Source organism: Corapipo altera, unplaced genomic scaffold, assembly GCF_003945725.1.
Source record: "Corapipo altera isolate COAL_440 unplaced genomic scaffold, ASM394572v1 0, whole genome shotgun sequence".
Classification (NCBI taxonomy): Eukaryota; Metazoa; Chordata; class Aves; order Passeriformes; family Pipridae; genus Corapipo; species Corapipo altera.
The window spans coordinates 27,648,584-27,669,780 of record NW_020884872.1 but is presented as its reverse complement, the minus strand read 5'-3'; the positions used below and the strand labels follow the sequence as shown (position 1 = coordinate 27,669,780).

Here is a 21,197-nt window from a genome sequence, read left to right as displayed (position 1 = left end):
TAGAGCCAAACCTGGTGCAGCCTTGTCCATGTCACCTACTGGGAGTTGTCACTGATGCTTTTGGGCATCTGCTTAGGGAGCACTGGGGCAAATCTGCACAGGGGATCCAAGCACGATGACAGTTAAGCAGGGTGGATGATCAGAGTCAAGATCTTTATCTCACATTGTGGAGTGGTTTTATGTAGTAGTATGGACAAAGCCACTCATGTTTTTAAAGATATGCACCCATTCCATGTCTTTTTCTTTTCCAAGGAGAATTAGCTTTAAATTGTATGTGTTTATGTGCATGCTAAAAAAATTGGAGTTTTCTTTTCTTCTTTAAAGACAGCTTGTTCTACAAGAAAGCGCTATGTGGGCACATGAATGTCTAAGTTTTTACTTTCTTCCTTGGCTTCAGACGATTTTGGATACTATTTTAAATAGACTGGGTTGGGAAATAGACTTTCTGGTCTTTTTTCAGTTTGAGGTTTTTGATGGAGAGATTTCTTGTCTTGAATAAGGGGGGCACACACGCACACAAATCTTAACCTCACTATTTTTCACTGATCAGCAATTCATCAGTATTTTATTTTTACATAATCCTCCACTGGAACATTTAGATGTTAAAAATAAAATAATCTCCTCTTGACCCTGAAACCATTCAGAGTCCTAGTACCCTTGCACAGCAGTTGCTTAGGCAAAGCAACGTGGAGCAAAAGGGCCTGCAAATCCTTGGAGCTGGTGACCTAAAATGCCTGTGAGATCCAGTGTTCTGAATAAAATAGCTCTGTGAGGTAACTAGGCACCAAAAGACCTGGCATTTTTAGTCCTATCAGGCATATTGTCGAGGAACAAAAGAGAAGCCCAGGGAAACATGGTTACTACCAGAAATGTCTCAAATTTGAATGTTCCCACAGGAAGTTTTCATTTTTATGAATCAGTTTCCCAGTGCAAAAAATGTCATACTAGGAATAATTTTGACCTTGGCTGATCTGTAAGTTGCCTCTTTGCCAATGAAACAGTTCTGTTGCAGTGCAGCTGGCTTATAAAATGCTAAGTGGTTCTGTGTTTCTACCTTTTCCCACCTTGTCCATCTTCACACCTTGCTTAGTATGCACATGTGATATTATAATAAATGTGCAGCTCTCATATTCACATAATAGTTCATTTCTCTTGGGGTTTAAGAAGGGTAAAGGTGCAAATAGTGGTATTCAGCTCAGTAAGCCTCATCGGTATGGTGAAGAAGTGTTGAAAACACACTAATTTTGATGTTCTGATTATGTGTTCTCTTATGTTCATGCAGTCAATCCAAATCTATATTATTACAAGTTTTTTTGTGAGGTTTATAGGTCTATACTTGTCTTTTTTTCTTTATTAAAATAAACAGGATATTTTATGTAATTCTCCCCTTTATTAAATTGTTGCTGCTTTGCACAGTACTTGTCTTTGTCTCATGATAAATCAGTGGAAATAGCCTTGTGTTTTCTGTAGTAGATTAAAACTGGCGTCATATTTCAATTTACAAGTGTCTTACTATACAGCTGGCTCTACTTATTTCAGTGGGCCTGATGATAAATTGAGAGCCACTGCAACAAATGAAAAATGGCAGAAATAGGGCCAATAATATTTTAAACACAGACTTATATTTCAGGCAGCATTTTATTAATTGGAGTCAATAAAAATTGATTACCAATACTCTGAGTGCGTTTAATTACTAGCCCTGATAGAATATAATCCTACACCACTCAATACTCAGTGTAACTCAGTCAGATTAAACACTGGGGAATCAGCTGGCTAAATATTAATCCTTTTTTTTGTTGTTGTTTTAAAGGCATGGCAGGAGAATAAGGTGGGAAGGTAAGGGTGGAGAGGGAGAAAGGGAGGGGTCTGTGGTCAAAGCCACTGCCTTGAACACAGTAGAGAATCAGAGCAGTTTGTGGGGGCCAGGTGGCTGCACCTGGGCAAGTCTGGGGAAAACACACTGCACTCCAACGGAATTCCAGCAGAATGAGACCTGTCCTTGTAAAGCATGTAGAGTAGAGGCTTCAGAGGCTTTTAAAAATTAAGTACTAACATATGGCTCCTCAAAACACCTGCTCCTGCTGGAAGAAAAAAGCTACTGTTCAGGCACTTTCCAGTTTGCATCTGACACTTGTTTTACAGGGAGCCTCCTTTGCTGAAGGACTGCTTGTCCAAGCCTTCTCAGGAGAAATGATGCCCATCTATCACACCACAAAGAGAGTTTTATGTTTCTTTTTATTTGGCACATGTTTCATTTGAATTTCACTTTACTAGTAATGGAGTTGTTAGATGAACTCTCCAGCTGCTTAATTATAGAGACCCTCAACTTAAAAAGCTCAGGAATCCTTATGCAGTAAATCAGTATCCCTCTGGACAGGTAAAGGATAGAAAATAAAAAGATAAGGTCTTAAGTAGCCAATGTTTCCTTCAGAGAAATATGTATAAGACGTATTACTCTATTTCTCACGTTATTTTTAAGATGATGATGCTTAGTCCATTTACTCTCCAACTTTTCTGTTTCATGCAGTTTTCATTGTAGCTTGACCACTGACCCATTTTTGGTCTTAATTCTTTACTCCTTTGTTATTTCAAGATACAAAACTAAAAATAATGAACATTCACTCTTAATTTATACTACTGAGAGACCTGAGGCTTTACTTTCCTGTTTGTTAAGCATCTTTCTTCCCCCATGGTTTTTCTTTTAAAATGTCTACACCATATGAATCTTAAAACAATGAACAACCCTCTCTGGCTTGAGGTAGTCACCTGGGCTTATAGTGAATGGGTGATTATTTGACTTTTAGTAGTACAACTGACATCTGCTAAGCAGCTAAATTAATCACACGTGAGTATGTGCTATAGGGTTGCCTTAGGGTATATTCCAAACCTTCTGTTGTACTTAACAGTGGTAATCTGAATTCAAATGAGAGTTCTGTCAACTAAACAGCTTCTCAAGTAATAAAAAGCATGTAAAGTGTTTACTAAGGGGATCTCAGTAGTATTGGACTGTTTTATTTCTAGTCACATACAAATAAAGACTTTGTTCCTAATATCTAATCTCAAACTGCCCTCTTTCAGTTTAAAACCATTTAAAACCTTTTCCTGTCACTGTCTGCCCATATAAAAAGTCCCTCTCCCTCCCTTTTATAAGCCTCTCTAAGGTACTGAAAGGCCACAATGAGTTCTCCCCAAAACCTTCTCTTTTCTGGGCTGAACAACCCCAAGCCTGTCTTCGAAGGAGTTGTGCTGTAGCCCTCTGGTCATCTACATGGTCCTCTTCTGGACATGCTCTAACAGGTCCACATCTTTCTTGTGTTGAATACTCCAGAGCTGATGCAGTACTCTAGGTGGGCTCTCATGAGGGCAAAGTAGAGGGACAGATTCACCTCCCTTGACTTGCTGCCCACTCCTCTTTTGATGCAGCGCAGGATGCGTCTGAATCTTTTGGGCTGTGAGCATGCACTGTTGACTCACATCCAGCTTTTCATCCAGCAGAACCCTGAAGACCTTTTCTGCAGGGATGTTGTCAATGAAATCTCCCAGTCTGTAGTCATAGCTGAGATTGCCCCAACCCAGTACCTTCACTTGGACTTGCTGAAATTCATGAACTTCCAAAACTTAGCATTTGGATAATGCTGTCAGTCACAAGGTAGAAGAGGGACAACACTGCAGTGTTTCAGAAGGCTGTAATATGAATTTTATTTGGTAACATAACACTCCACTTGAAACTGTCCCAAACATGTAAAAATAAATTTCTATTTAGCTAAGATCTTGCTACTTATATCTGGCCTATTAAAGATTAAATATAAACAAAGTGTGAATAAAGGCAACCTGCACAGAAGGAGAAAAGGACAAAATTAATAAATATTCTGAGCCTAAACTAAAAAAAAAAATTGAGCTAAGCGTCCCATAGAGGCTTTCACTGCCTGGCAAACACTGAAGTATATGCATTTTTTATTCTCATTGGCAGTCCCATTGAACGTACTTAAAGGTTGGTTATACATCTGTAAAATGCTGCACACAAGTCATTGCCTTGCACAGAAAATAGAATTAATATTGCCACTATTTACCTGTTGTATCTGTCCTCGGTTAAACACCAGTAGCATTCTGCTCTGCTCTGATGCCTTCAGCATTGAGCTGAGCATTTAAAAACACCTATCTCTGGGAAAGTTCACTCAACTAATTCACTTATTTTCCTCTATTGTTATGGCTTGCAAGAGCTCACTAGAAGTCTTTAAAGGCCTTACCTGATACCTTTCTCTCTCTCACTTCCTGAGCAACTTCAGGATATTAGTTCAGTCTAAATGACAGGTTGAAAGAACTGACTCTCACATTGTTAAGTGTGGCTGTTCTGCACTGATCTCTAAGATCTTTCTGAAGAAAATTTGTAACTGTGGTTGGTAGTCTGGCCTTGGCCTTTTATTAATTGCAGGCTACTCCTGGGAGTAATTTCTTTTTGTATGTTTTCTTTCACTATTCAGTAGTGAAAAAGCTTTTCTGCTGTGCTCGTGCTTCCATGCTCCAGGATGGTCAAGGCTCAGTAGGTGCTTAGTCATGTCAGCCTGGCACATTTTGGATTTTCTCAATATAAAATTAAATGGATTTACTTTGGGCTCCATTGCTTGCCAAGTTCAGGATGTTAATTCAGTCTAAATGTCAAGTGAAAAGAAATATGACTCCAGCCTGCTGAATCATCTTGTTAACTCAGTCTTCTTTTTACTTTGACCTTTCCTCGTCAAAGTACAGGTATTGCTCAAATAGTTTCAGTCTTTCCAGAAGAATGGTGGAATTTTATGAAACTTCATCATCTTTTTCTTTCTGAAGTTATAAATTCACACTGGACAGGCTTCATACTGGCTCTAACTATATCAGTCCCTACTTACTCACTGCACTGTGAAAAATACTGCTGTCACAAAACTCAGAAATGAAAGTATTGCTCAAAAGTGAGCTGAATTTCCAATATCTATATTTAACAAATATCGACTTGAAAAGGGTTGGGCTTGTTAGTGAATTATTGCTAGAATAGTTTGTATCTTGATATTAATTGTCCCTGACATGTGTTGGCCCTGTTGAAATTGGAATGAGAAGGAATCCTAGAGAATTATTTAAAATATCTGTTGTTTGTTTCTGGATGTAATTGTGATAAAAAGCATATATAGAGCAAAATTATGCTGTGAAAGAATATTATCCTACACCTAACCTCTTCCTTGAAAAATAAAGGTCACAGTTGGAAGTAATATAAATTTGCAGATTGAGAGAGTAAAACAAGGATCTGACCACTTGTCATGTGCATGGATGCAGAATTTCCATCCTCAGTGTGTGACATCCCCAATAGCTTTGTTTCAGCTACAGTAAATATCCATGGAGATCATCAGCTGTGATGTGAGTGCAGTTGATTAGGAAAGGAAGGGACAATGGCCAATAACAATTGTCTGAAGCAGAAAACCTTGGAACAAGGGGAATGAGTTGCTTAGTCAGTGGTGTCAGAGACCAGGGGTGGGGTGGGCAACACTGGCCGTGGTTCTGCTGGAGGAAAAGAGCAGACTTTGCAAGGTCTATATGAGAGCAGTAAGTGATAATAGTGCACAGAAAAGTAACTCTATCATTCATCATACATATACATACATCTATGATGGAGGGTTCTCAGTTATCACTCTTCAAAAGAGATCACAGAGTTGGTTTGAGTCATTTAATGAAAAATTCTGTTCAGGAAAATCAAATAAAAAGTAAGATGTTAGAAATTACTGGGAAAGGGATTGAGAGAAGCATTCCAAATGTTATATCATATAAGCTTGAATATTGCAAGGAATTATGGTCATCTATTTGAGAAGGATATAAGAGAAACAGAAAAGACACAAAAAAGGGTGACAAGGGCTATCAGAGATGCAGAAGTAATGTTCAAGGAGACCTTAAACAGTGAGAGAAACATCCTTAGAAACTAGCATTCAAACATTATCATCTTTCAATTATATACTACACTTCAGACACTCAAGCTGAAATCCCATAGTCCAAGATTACAATATGATCCAAGCTGGAAAGCATCCTGGCCCATATACAGTACCACTGACTTCCCTGCATATAGTGATATTGTTAAAGAAGCAGGGCATCAGCTCTGAATTTCCGTATATGCCTCCATAAGTGAGCAAGAGCTGACTGTATCACCCTGAGACCTTTCTTCCCCTACCCTTTTCCTTTCCTTTTCTTCTCTTCCTCCCCCTCTATTTTTCTCTCCTCTTCCATCCTCTCCTGTCCTTTTCTCTCCTCATTCCAGTTAGTCAACAAGAAGCTTGCTGATAACAATTGTTTTCATCTAAATTAAAGCACACATTAATTTATAGCTACCTGATCCTGTTTGCTGAACCATTCTAATCTTTAACTCCTGTATTAGATTACTCATAGATTGCTCCTGAACAAAACCTGCAGCTGTATGAACTGATGCCGTCTTGGACACAATCAGTGGTCTCACTGGCAAAAGACCAGTTTGCCATCTGCTAAACTGACACTTTACTCTTACAGAATTTTAACCATCACACAGAAATATCAAAATATGCTAACCAGCCACCATAATCTAGTTTTAATTCATAAAAGTCTGATACTGCACCATTATGTCTGTCCCCTTGCAGTATGTTAGAATACATGACAAGTAGCTCAAATGAACCGTTATGGCATGATAGCAATTTTTCTGCTTAGATACAGAATTTGGAGTCTGTATTGATTGTCAGTTGTATTGTCAGCAGTACTGTGTTATTCTTCATGTTCCCCTATAACCCACAATTCTGCTACCTGCAGAAATTATTTATAAAAGTGCTACGTTTATTACAGTTTCAGAGTAACAACAGTATAGTAATGTGCTTCCTATAGTAATGTGACTACTCCTGCTCCAGAAACTAGAAACAGATTTGATGAAAAGTCAATATTATTTAGAAGTAAAGTTCCAGTAACAGGTATCTTGTATCCCAGTCATCTTCTGAGATGTTACTTTGCTCTTACTGAAATTGTTTCTTTGCCATAACAGTGCTAAATTTATTGGCTCAGAGCTGTCAGGATTCAAACAAATTACTAGTATCAAAGCCAAATTAACCTGATTGGCTGTTGGCATTTTTCACTGTTTTCTTCCAGTGTGAGTACGCCTATTAGGAACCTGTGTTTTATTTTACATATGATTACAGTTCACATATAAAACTGAAATGGAGCTTGCCAGCTAACCAGTTTTTGCAAAGTTTCACATTTTACTTTTAATGCGTAATCTATTTCTCTTCCCTATCAACACCATAATTCAGCATCAATATACTTTACAATTGTAGGTCAGTGCTACCTGTATCATGCTTTTTCTGCAGAAAAATGACAAAGATTTATCTAAACGTGGTGAAGTTTACAGAGCTCATCAGATTTACAAATGCCTGGTTGTCTCCTGGAAATACCAGTATGACTCCAGCTGAGCTGTTAGAGCTATAAAACTGCCACTTCTTCTCTAAGTGATGCTAGTGTCTTATGAAAATCACTGACCTGCCTTTAAGCAAGCTTAGTGTAGGGTTTATAGGATTTGATAAGCAGATCTGAGCACATCTATTAGGCTTATTTAAATATAAATAGCTACATGTCAAAAGCATACCCATGTGTCCTTAATGATGCCTTGCTTTAGGTCAGTAGAAATTTTCAGGGGAGTGGGATGGGATCCCTCAGTAAAGTGTGGGAAAGCTTGACCTCATCCCAGGAGAAAGGGTTATTGTGGTTAGGTAGTGAAAAACTGATGATGCCTGAGAGATTTTATTATCTAATTTTGCTGTAAGGAGAGCAGCTACCAGGCTAAAGGAAAGCAAAGCTCAAGTTCTCACCCACATGTGCTAGCTTGGTGAAAAATAGCATTAAATTCGAGAGCTTACATGCCTGCAAAAATGCATCTAGGGAAATAGCCAACCTCCATTTTCGTGGGAGACATTATCCTAACGCTTTTTTTTTTTTTTTTAAACTCATGCCCCAGATTCGGAGAAGTATTGGTGTTTAATGTAGAAAAGGTTGTGGTTAACTTAATTCAAGAGGTAAAGAGGTTGGTGAGTAATACTTGCATAACTTGCTTCTCCAACCTTGGATGACTCCTGTCACACAATTAAGGACATATGTATGTGTGTGTATATATAATATATACTCTCTCTCTATATGTATTTTATAGACAGTATGTGGTGTGCATACATTTCTGCATATATATATAAATATATATGTGCGTTCATACACACCCGGCCTTTTTCAGTGAGAAGGGAGAGGTCATAAACCAAACTGCAAACACACCTGAAGGGTGGGGAGAAGGTTTTAATGTGTTCTGATTTCGGCTGAATAATTTTTCAAATCTCAGCTGATACTTACTCTGATTCTTATATTTATTGTCCTGGCCAGTTACAGCACAGGCTGTTATTTCCTCCTTTAACTATATCATTGTATATATTAAATATATTGTATATATATCCCTCTCTTTTAAAATGTTATTTTTTGTCATATTTGATTGAAAGTATTTTTCCTTTAGATGTAGGCCAGTGTGCACTCCATTTTCTATGTAGATGGCAGCATATTGTTATTTAGCATCAACCAACCTGTAAAGAGACCTGAAAAGAAATTTTACACCTGTCAGTTCATCTCTTTCTGAAGAGTTCGACCGTATTAGTGATGTTGCAGATATACATACTGCATTTAGCTGCCTCTGGAAGAAAGTACACAGAAATAAAGAAAGAATAAATGTCTGATATTTTCCCTTTCTGCTTCAGAAATTCTTCAATGCAAAATACACTGAAGTCTGCTTCAATTTGGTTTTTTATTTTTCCTTTCCCTTAACTTAATAGCTGGGCTATTCAGTCAGTCAAAGCCATTGCACTTGGGGAAGATAGGAGTATTTAATATACTTTTCTTTCTAAAACCAAACCGTTACTGCAAACCAAATGATAGCTATGCGTATACACCTTTAATCTTCCCATGCACACTGGTTCTAGAAAACACACAGTGAGTAAAAAAGTTCAGGATAAAACATGAGTTGTCAATGATGGAAGTGACAGCATGAGCTCCTTGTTTAGTGTATGGGAATATATTCACTGTGTTAGACAAATTGCTGCTAAAAGCCCCTTAGGTAGTGCAGCGAAAAGAATCCTGCATCTAAGACGATTATAGTGTTCCTTAAGTTCACAATAGGACTTTGTGGATTTTAGCAGCAATGGTGTGCTGGTTTAAAAGTTAACCAGCAGGGGAAACCAACCCAACTCAAAAGAGAGATTGCAAATCAGAATAATAATTTAATAAAATAATACAATAAGTACGACCACACGGACAAGCAACCGGCCCTAACCCACAAAACCCAAATGTACAACCCAGCACCCCAGGGCACAAACAAAACGGTGCTCCCTGGGCCCCCCCCCCAAGTCCAAAGCAAAGGGAGAGGGGAAAAACCTGCTGGTGGGAGAGCTGCTGCAGTCCGGCCAAAGTGGTGATTGCAGTTCAGTTGAGGGTGGTGGTCTCAGTCTGGCTGAGAGCGGTGAGCTGCAGTCCTCCTCTGGATCCCATGAGTGGTGGAAAGGTTCTGAAACTCCAGGTTTATATATTCTCCTGCTCAGGCAGCAATGCTTAGCCCCTCCCTCAGAGCGGGGAATTCCATAAAAGGATGCTCAATCCTTCCCTCAGAGTGGGGAATTCCATAAAAGGGTGTGAGGGTGCTCAGTCAGGGAATTCCACAAAAGGGCATGAGGACAGGAGCATGAGGGGGGGGGCACGGCCTCTACTGACAACAGTTTCTGGGAAATGGCATGGAGGGCTATAGAATACACAGTCCTGGGCTACACCCATCCAATGATTAATCAGTCCCAGCTGTTCTAACTAGGACAAATGGCAATTATGCTTCAAGGACAGTTTACAAAGCCATGAATTTTGTATTTAAAGCTTCACTTCACCTTGAGGCATTAAGACATCTATTTCCTATTTCAGTAACAAAAATTCCCAATAAAGTCAGTCTTCAGCTGATAAAATATCCTTCCTATGAACTTCAAATCCTAAACTTAACAGTGACATTAAAATAATTACCTATATGGCCCCTTGTGTGGTTTTAGGGCTTCCATCTTGCTGTATTTGTTGCTGTTAACTCATGTGGCTCCAACTGAACAAAATGCTCATGTGCATATATGTGTAAATGTTTTGTAAAGTTAAGGCCCATTTTTATTCTAAGGTGACCCAAAACAGATGTTTCTGTTCAGTCTCTGTTTCCACAGAGACATCTCTTCAGTGTTCACTTATTTGAATTTAGCCACCTAAATACTGATGAAGGAGGCATTTATTTTTAAGCCAGTGAGCCCTCTTTTTCCATGATTGTCTATTTTAAACAATAATGTATTTCATCCATCTTACTGTTAATCCATAATAGTTCTGGGGTAGCTCACACTGAAAAGTGGATTACTTGAAGTGTCTGTTTCCTACAGCCTTTTAGAGCTTTTCATGCTTTGGATGGCTTTTCCCCTGCCTTTTCCCCTTGTTTTTCCTTGAGAACAGAACCTGTAGAGATGGGAGAGGAGAAACCTCATAACTGACATTTCAATCACTGCTTAGTTTGACTGTAAGGTTTAGTAGAGAGTTATTCATACCAATAAATGGAGACCATTTCTGAATTTCTTTTGTTAGAAACATAACAGAGAACAGTCTTACTTGTCTGGTTCATGAAGGAAGAAGGCTGATCTTTTTCCAGTTTTTTTCCTATACTGCAGCTTTTGCCTAAAAAGTCTGGATCCCTTCTGTTCATTTCAAGAACTTGTAGTAGACTAAATGTTCAAAGACTGGCAGACTGCCTTCAGATGATTATAAATATTTTATTTGTCTCTGGTTTTGGTAGCACTGTTGAATACTTGATTAGGTCAAAACAAGCACTTATAGCAGATACTGAAAGATGCTGGCAACAAACACTGCTGCTCATAAATAACCTTCTCTTTACTGTGCAGTTTTGAAGTCTTGAAGTAAATATGGTTATTTGAGTGTAAAAAGACAGATCCAGGAATAATGTATCAGCTGTGATGAAAAAAGCACTTTGCGCCCTTATTTCCATATTGCTTGTTTAGAGTTAGCTACAAAAAGGATGTTTACAGAATGCACTATTTAGATGCACAGAGTAAAATAACATGATATTATTTTTCATCTTAATAAATAGTTGAAGAAAGAGAAACTGACTTGACAGACAAAATGCACAAACAGGTCCCCTGATTTCTAAGATGCTATCACATACATGTCCCCTACTTGAAGTGGCTCTGGATGCTGGATAGCCTCTCCATTTAGTGGTTATATGAATGGGATGCCATGTATTCTTCATAACCTTTTAAAATGTTTACAGCTGAAAATGGGTGCAGGTAAAATATGAAGGAAATTCTTTATGAGAAAAAGTACATAGCTACATTAAGTAAGGAAGAGAGACTAAGGTAAATGCCAAAAAACAAAACACAGGGGAATTCAATTAAAACAGGTTAGATCTTCATCACTGAAGCTCCTTTTTAATAACTAATGTTAGCCCAATTCCCTTGCCATACATATATTAACCAGCTTGCCCATGTGTGATAGGAATATGCACAGTTGTACATTTTAATGCCTTACATAGGTGACTGGATATGTGCCTCTGTCACTGTGGGCCTCACAGTTGCCTCTCCATCTTTGTGTACAACCCTCCCTCAGGTTTTTCCTGGCACCTGTGTCTTGTTCCGAGCAGGTGAAATGCCACCAGTATTCCCTTGGTCCTGCAACTGGCCCGCCAAATCCAGAGAGAAGTGAGCAGGGGCTGCAGTAAGTCAAACTTTTGGCTCTGGAGCATAGGAAGGGGAAGGCTGTCCCCTTAGGCAGGGCACTGCTCAGGCCTCTTCTCCCATACAAAACCATGTGGTGGCTAAGAAAAATATTTAAAGCAGTAAATCCCACCCCAGGTGCAGGTAGCTACTGTCTTCTTTTTTTTTCTGGGCTGCACACTGCTCTAATTATCTAAGCAGTGGTGTTTTGTGTGTCAGATTGACTGGAAAAAGGAGTGTGTCCATGAGATGCAGTGTGGCTACAGGGCAAATCCAATCTAGAACTAATTGTGCCAGTCTTACGCTCAGTGCCTGAGATCAGACAAGCTTGACTGTCACTGCCTCCAGCTGAATTCTGAAAAATCAAAACACTTCTGCTAGTTCCCACAATGAAAGTAGGGGAGAAACACTGTTTTCTCATTAAAAATCCCTCAACGACCAATCCTCCAGCCTTCTTCTTTTCTTTAAATATAGGGCTTTCCCTACATTTATACTACCAAATTTGGCAGGAGATGATCTTTGTCCCAGAGAAAACAGCTGAGTTTACTGCAAAGACATGTGTTTTCCAGCCATCCTACGTAAGTACCATCTGATCCCAGTGGGCCAGTATTTCTTGTGCCATTTTTAAATCTGGTTTAGATCTCCTATGTATTTTAAAAGTATATATATACATATCCTATATTTTCGCATTTAGATTGAGCTGTACAAGCTCAGCTATTCTAAAACATTATTTGAATCTATTTTTTCTCATCGCTATCTGATGCTCTTCTATCAGCTGGATATCCAGGGAGGCATTTCCATTTGACTACTGAAAATACAGTGTAGCAATTGTGTTAAATTGTCCAGTAGTTTTAAAATAAGAAATAGAATTATTTAATGTTAAAATGTCTACTGCTTTTTCATGTGCGGAAGTGTTATCTTTCTGTAGGCTACATGAACTTGAGCTATATTTTGCTGGAGGTCTTCCAGCATCTATAAACAGGAAATTTTTAAAGATAACACCTTCTAAAGGTAGGCTACAAAGCTGCAAAGGCAATGTAGCGTTTCATCAAAAGCATGTGGATAAATATAGTACATGACTTCAAAACTTCCCCTCCTAAGGAAACAATCTAAAGATGTGAAAACAGAAGGATATGTGCCAAAATCACACCCACAGTCACTCCACTTTTAAACATCTTTCCTTCCTTTTTTATGATCTATATTTTATCTGTGCAGAGGGTAAGCTCTTGCAAACTCCTCAAGACAGAGATATTATCTAAACAGAGAGCAAAAATGTGTTGCCTGATGCTTCTGTGTATATTGAAGATCTTTAGCTGTGGATGCCATGGGTAACTGGGGCTTTGCATTCCTTGATTAATATTTAACTTGTAGCATAGCTGCAGCTCACATGGAATCCTGAATTCTTCAGTCAGAGAAATTTCCCATTAGTCATGAAAAATTTAGTTCAAATAAGCAATACAGGATTGGACCATTATCTATTATTAATCCTTTTCCCAAGCTAAAGTAATTATGAAATAAACAGGTTCCATTCTTAAAAAAAAAAATTAGTCCCAAGTCTTTTCATAAAAGATGGATTTTATTTTGCAATTGCCATTTTGCAGAAAACCATTACAAAACTAGACAGGAAAAATACTTCTTATTTTTGGGCAGACTAGGTTTGTGTTTGTTTTATTTACTTTTAACAGGAACATTTCCACTGAAACTCTGGATAGAACCAACCACTCTAGAAGCCTAGAGTCATAGTTAACTAAAAAGAAACAGTGTCACCATATTATTTTGCCTTCATATGTACTTTGCACAGTCACTATATATGTTTTTAACTCACAGTCTGATACATAACACATACATTATGCAAAAATACCTATACTACAAAGAGGTAGGAAAAGCTCTGACTATTTCCACTGCATTAGCATATGCATGTTATGTGTCAGGCAACAGATGACATTTGCCTGGGGTGGTTGGTTCCACCTTTAACTGTGTTCTGTTCATTTACAGAATTGTGCACATCGATGTTCTTCTTCATCAGCCTAAACCTATTCATTTTAAATCATTTTTTTATTTTTTTTTAGGTAAGGTAAGGTAAGGTTTGTGTGCATTCCATTACAGGGAGCTGTCTTTTTGCTTATTTATGTTTGTAGTTTTACATGGATTTAGTTCCCTTGGGGCATCATTTACTCTCAAGTACTGCATTCCAGAGGCAAAGAGACCTTAAAGTGGACATAAATTATACTTGGCTGAGTACAAGAATCAGTCAATATAATTTAAACTTTTGAATAGTACCTGAAACTCTGCTGGTACATCTGGGTTTGCTAAACACACACTGGGGGAAAGTTGAGGAATCAACCATAACCTCACGAGACCAGGTGTGTTGAGTTTCCATCTAGAGTCAGTGGACAGAGGCTGCCTCCAAGATGAACCTCCCTGCAGATTTTGCTTTTCTTTGTTGGCTGCAAAGATGCTTAGGGAGAACCAGCCTTGCTATTCTGGAGTTAATATTCCTGAATGTTTCCTAAGAACTTTTTAATAATCCCTATAAAATAAGACTAAGTACCCAAACCTTATCTATTCCCCACCCAATCTTATGCTGACTTCCATGTCCTTTCGATCAAACTTAATGTCCATCTCACAGGGCTACCACATGGGAAGCTTGCTTTTAGATAATGCTTGTGTGTAGTACTGAACGTGCATTCTGTGTAGGGAATGAAGCTTGTTCCTCACTGTTGCCACCAATGTGCTCAGCCATACAAACACACTGGAAGAGTGTTCCATAGCTGTCTGCAGAAAAATGTATTCACACCAAAGCTTAAAAATAAAAATTGGCTGTTAATTTAGCATTTGCTCCAACCTCCACTGGGATTCTGGTTTATACTGGCATGCAGTGTGGTCTCTGCAGGTCTTCCCCTAGTGCCTAGTGGAGATGATGAAAGTCTTCCCACTGCATTCGATCACTTTCAGGTTTGTGTTTGTTTTGCTTCTGGAACAACAGTGTTGATTGTCATTGCTGATCCAAGACCAACAGTCCCAGGTTGTTGATGCAGTCAATCCAACAGCTCAGCTTCTTACATTCTATCTTTTTTCATCTTACCCTAGGTTGGAAAAATCCACAAGAATGCTGCCCGCAAAAGAGAATACCACGTACTGTTCATGGTGATCACTACAGTTATTTGTTATCTTGTGTGCTGGATTCCCTATGGAGTTATAGCATTACTTGCAACATTTGGTAAGCCAGGTGTTGTGACTCCAGTTACAAGCATCATACCTTCCATCCTAGCAAAAAGCAGCACTGTTTGCAATCCTATTATCTACATACTTATGAATAAGCAGGTAAGACATATATTATTTTTAAATTGTATTTTCTTTAGGGTCTATCAGGTATTCTTGACCATTGTGACTACCAGTCCTAGAGATGTGTCTTTACAAGAAAGACATTCAAAGCTTGTCCAAGCAATACTTCTGGAGTCTTGGGGTGGAAGTGTTTGCAAATAACAACATATTGCTAGATAGGAAGAACAGAAAAATGTTTGCTTATTGAACTTGCTTGTGTTCTTTTGAAGGCACAAGGGGCATTAATTTGCATGCTTCAGTGTTAGTTGCCAAAGGTATTTACAAGAAGAATACTCAAACATTTGGTGCGGTTGAGAAGTGGGAGAAAAGATAGACAAGAAGATGATGGAATTTCATGAACTTGAAAAAAAATAAAGGAGGACACCATTTGCAAATACCGTTTTCATGATAGATCCCCTTGAAAACAAATGATCATTGTAGTTACTGTTTTTGTGGACTTCTGCATTCTTACTGTTAAATTCCCAGTTCAGCTACATGCCAAAATAGATAATGAATTTTGTCTCATGAGGACCAAGGCAAATTCTAAAATGCCTAGATCCAGTTCAGGTCCTTCATTTCTGTAAATGTCATTTTCAGTACTCAAAATGAGCTTCCTAATGCTTCTGTGTTGATAATTCTAACTCTAAAGTTTGATAATGGCAGATCTGGAACTTTTAAAAGTGTTTTGCAGTAGGAAATCTGAAAAATATGTATAGTTTATGAAAACACCTTTTTTTAAATTAAAATAGGTTAGAGGTTGTTCTCAGTTTTCTTTCGTAATTATATCCATTACACTATTACAAAGCAAAGAAACACCCTTTATCTTTTCTTGCCCAGTGTATGCTGGAGCTTAACTTGATATTTATCAACATTATATTATTATGGAACTGAGACAAGGGAGAAGTTGAATATAACAGCCAAATATATTCCAGTTTTGCCACAGCCTGAGATCATTCTTGGTGTGCTTCCTCTAACCCAAAGTTATTAAACAACAAAAGAATCTATTCCTGGAATTTGAGGGAAAGATCGCAAGCAAGCTGTAAAACCTCCCTCAAGTCAGAAGGAAAAAGTACTGTTGCCTTCCCTAAGACCAGGACTTCATTTTCAAAGTCTAGTTTGAGCTGATGTTGAAACAGATAGAGCATTCCATTTGAAAAATACTAATGCAGAAGCAAACCAGTAACTTTTTCTCCTTCCCCTTACCTTTTATAATTCTTATGGAAACTTCTCAACAGCATCTGTCTTGCTTCTTTATTCTCTGAGCACTTTGAGAACCTTGACTTCCATGAAATCATCTGATTGCACTGTGATCACTGGAGCAGGCTATAATATTGATCACAGGTACATTTTGGCATTGTCTTTACACATGGAGATGTGACAATCCTGTCTTGAGGAGGGGAGCTTGATCAGAGTTGGGATAAATACTTTTCACTAATAAAACCAAAATGATAGCTAATGTCCAGCATTAACCTGCAGCTCTCCTCTGCTGTGCCACTGTGTATTAGCAGTAAAAATAATTGGTTTGAACTGACACTGAGAAATGTGCTTCACTCAGAAAGGGTGAAACATATCCCTTCATCTGTTCCTTTCAGAACAGGAACAATAGTAACACCCTCATCCAGTGTGTCAGTGGTGCTCTTGGCATCTCGGCTACTCTGTAGTTGTTCTCACTCTTTTTTTTGTAAATTTAACACCTCAGCAAAAGAAGTTGTTAATCTTCCCAGTTCTCAGCTTTCCTGGTCTTCATACTTAGCTGAGAATTGTCACAGGAGACTGGTGTCTCCCAGCACAGAAATTATCTGGCCTGCATTTTCCCCAGCCCTCTCTTCGCAGATGTGAGATACCAAAGTAGGCTATTTAGTCCTGCATCTTATAAATATACTGAGAACATTTGGCATAATTTTTAGCTCTCTGTGTGTAAGCTAACTTTTTTGCTCTGGGACATGCCCTCAAGACTGCAAATGACATTGGTTGACTGCAGCTGTAGTGTTATCTTCCAGCTATTATAAATCTGTGAGGAGTATTGTGGAACTATCAGCCTCTGAGTCAGCCTCAAAACTCATCCTGCACAGCACATCATTAAATTAATTCTCAAGCAGTCCCTGAGTCTCTTGCATGGTCCTGGAACTCCAGATAAAAAGTTTTGTCTTTGCCATTGCCTACTGCAATGACCTGAGGTGATAAATTGCTTAGGAAAATTATAAATTTCTTTCCAGCTACAGGAACATCCCTCAGGTGGGATGGCATCATCTGCTGTTCTCCAGGAGGACAGAGATGCACTGTTTAAGCTGAAAACCACTGGTCAGATAACAAGGCACAATCTTTGCTGATGTAAAATAGACTTGCTTCACTGCTGCTCGTGAGCTTTTCACTAATTACTTTCATATTTTTAGTAGTGCACCTAAGTCTCCCTGAAACTCAGGCTAGCACATCTAGCACTCTTTTGCATATTACAATTGGGAAGAAGTCCACCCAAACCATGTGATCAGCAATGTGCTATTTCTGGTGTCAGAAAGTGCCTCTGAGCAAAAGGAGAGAGAGTGTGAAGGAAGGGATGTATTAGATGTGAGTATAAGTCCACAATTAGTGATTTGATTCCTAGTCTCTGTCTTCTTGCATTAAAGTCTTTGCACTTTTATAAATAGAAGGTGACCCTGTCGTTTTCCCCAAAGATTTGGAGAAGTGATGCTGAAAAGAATACACACACTCACATGAAAGTCATTAATACTGTGCCTTTCCAAATTTATCATATACTGAGGGATGCTGGGTGAGGGAGAAATTATATAGAAAGAATGGCAAAGCAAAGCCAAATACAAAGACTTAAATAATAATAGTGATGTATGTAACGAGTGTTCCTCAGTGGGACCTGGGCCCAGCATCACACCCATCAGACACCTCCCAGGCACCTCCATGGTGGCTGTGACGGTCCCCAGGGAAGTTATACCACCACCACCTGCCTGTCACCTAGTGAATGGCTTGCTACTTGGGGCAGCCCCCTCTTCCATGGCCTTTGTGGAACTTCCCTGCCACCACACGAGGAACGAGGAGTCCTTCTTTCTTTAATGATAATCTATTTGTTCTCCGTATATGCAGTTTTATACTAACCCTTTTCAGTCCTTCTTTATCTTACCTGATATCTTTATCTTACCCTTATCTCCCTGAGCAGGGAGAAATGCACATGTGCTTTGGGAGAGATATATGTGATAGTGATAAAAAAAAAAAAATAACGGTAACATTTTTCCACTAGCTGTATAACAGCTATATTTTCAGTCAATTTTCATGTGGTATTTTGTAGTTTTCAGTACTTCCAACAAAATTAAAATTAACTTATTGTTAAAGCTGGAGGAATATGTGGGTAATTTAACATTGTATTTTTTAAGCTGCTCATTTTCACACTTGGAAAACTAAGATATTTTAGCTGCACAAGGAAACAAAACTACCAATCCAGAAAGACAGTATACAGTGCAGGGACAATTGTGCCAAACCTCATTTTATACATAAATTGGAACACACCTATTAAGTCCTAAAAAGAGGTTCTGTTTGCTTCTAGAGGTTTTGCTTCTTTACCATAAGAATCATTATCCTGTTATAATTTTTCATTAAAATTCACATAGATGTCAATAGTCATGATCTGGGGTCTTTTTATCTCTTCACTGGTGGCTTGGTTGACTTTGGGTAATTAATAGTCCAAATACAATGGCACACCCAAGCTCTTAAGTCAAAAATGGGTCAAGTCAAAATGATCTTTTACTGCAAAATACTCCACGCTAAGTATGATACTGTAGTACATTTCAGAAATGTTTTGACTTTATTTCTCTGCCAACACGTAGCGTTATCACTTTTTAAAGTTGAGGGGCAAAGAGAAAAAAAGTCTCAAGGGCACCTTTGCTGCTATCATAAGGTATAATTATATTTCATACAGTAAGTTCAAAATTACTTTAGGAATTTCTCAGCTCATGAGAAAAAAGATCAATTCAGGTAAATAACTTGGGCATTTAACTAGGTCCCAAGCAGCCCCAGCCAGCCTTCATGCTGGGGCTACATCCTTGGTACAACCTGTCTGAGTATGTTGACATGAGCTCAGCCTTGTCCTGCCTGTCCTGTGGATGCTCGGGGCAGGGACTGGACTGGCTTCAACATCACAGAAGGTTTAGCACTTGCTTCTTCAAGACCCAGGGCAAAAGTAGGAAGCAGGCAGCCAGACCACCTCTCATGCAAGCAAAATACTGAATAAGTTGGAAACTAATACACGTGAATGAACACAAACACAGGATAAGTACATGTGTTTTAAACTATATAATGATTTATGATTTATGGCTAGGGAGTGCACTAATGGAAATTGCATCCAGTTAAAAGACCCTACTTTCTGGAAGACACAGAAAGTGAAGAGCAGCAATATCTCTTTATATATAATTTCAAACAGCATCTAATATACTAATGTCTCTTCCTGTATTGCTCTTTCCATAGCACCAGAGAAATGTGAGGATTCACGAAAGTGGGAAGAGACGTCCACATTAGACAAAGGAAATGAATGGGTCATTAAGAGATCATATCCATTCTAGTGTATTTTCCTTGAGATTAATTTAGAAAAGAGGGACCATTGTCTCAACTGTTTCCTGACAATCTTGCAGGCAATTATGGTCAAGGGTAATAGTCATACTTATCCTAGAGGAGATAGGGAAATCAGTGTTAACTGCAGTGATTGAATGACATGAAATTAACATTGCTGCCTGTTTGGGAGGTAGCAAGAAAATATCTGTAGATGAGATTTGACATCTAATATCACTGTCATCATACAAAAGGCAATAAAACAACAAACTGTTTAAGGATTCAAAGAATTTGTAGGGTTGCACATCTCAAATTTTCTCCAGTACAGGGAAAACAGCTTCAGTCAAATTGTTTGCACTTGCCTATAATGATCAGCCCATAGTTGTGCTGGCAGTTTCAGAACATCATTTACAATCAGCTGTTTTTCATACACTTCCATCTGTAATATTATACCTGCAGGGTAGATTGATAGATAACAGAAGTTTCCAGTATCCAGAGCTTACTACAGGGCAAGGAATGTGGTATGTTCACAGCTAAATAAAAGATGTTCGGATTTTTGTAAGCAAGGCCCCTTGGTAACCTGTTTGCCCTTGCAAGTAGATATCAGCAGAAACTCAACCAAAGTGGTATTTCTTTGCTGTCTTCACCTACACATCTGTCTGCAAGGGAGAGTCTGGATGGTCAAGAGCTCAGTCAGTCCTAAGAGAAATGCGGGGAAAAAATGGATGAAGTATTAATGATTGTGCTGTTTGTCACTTGCCACTACTTTGGTGTGATCTAGAAGTTGTGTGAAAGTACTTGGCATTTTGGTTTTTTTTCCTGAATTGATTTCCAAGTTTGGTGTGGGCAGCTAAGGTCCTACCAAGGCATATGTGAACAACAGGCAGTCTGAACTTGAACTACTCTTCAAAATGGCATTGCCAAGCCACACTGAACAGGTGTCGTAGGATCTTCTGTTGCAGTGACCTCAGCTGCAATGCCAGATCAGGGATCAGACTGAATTTTAGCCCATGCCTTGGTTTGGTTAAGGTCAAGCATTAATTTAGCCTCAGAATTCTAACACATTAGAATTGAATTGAAATATGTTTTTCTATAACATGTCCATGTTTTATAAGTAGGACTCTAGATTTGTACTTGCTACAACTTACCATTTCGAAGCTGAATGCAAGCATAGGTCATCTAAAGAAAACAGAATGCAACATTCTCTAATACTATACAACCTATTAGATAAAGAATTTAGTTGCTGTATGAGGACAATCAAATTCAACAGATGAAAAAGATTTGAAAAAGTAACCATAACCCTGGAGGTGACAGAACCTCTAATTTTCCACTCCTGTTCAATAACTGAGTAATCTCTTGTCTTGTGGCAGTGGCATAATACTAAAATCTTAGTCAGAGCAGGATGTTTTTCTACATATTGTGGCAGTTAAGTTTACTTCTCAGAATTTTACTGTGTGTATCAGGCATATCTTTGCAGTCATGTATCTAGCTAACAATTCAAGCAACAATCTTTTCAGATTAGATGAATGGAGAAAA

General features: G+C 38.5%; 1 protein-coding gene across 1 annotated transcript in view; it reads left to right on the top strand.

Moving 5' to 3' along the window:
* Positions 1 to 21,197, top strand: part of LOC113946044 (pinopsin-like) — a 74,480-nt gene that overhangs the window by 35,652 nt on the left and 17,631 nt on the right. Inside the window, exon 3 of the mRNA XM_027640894.1 lies at positions 14,880 to 15,113. Within this exon, the coding sequence (XP_027496695.1) occupies positions 14,880 to 15,113 (234 nt within the window). The remainder of the gene's footprint in view (positions 1 to 14,879; positions 15,114 to 21,197) is intronic.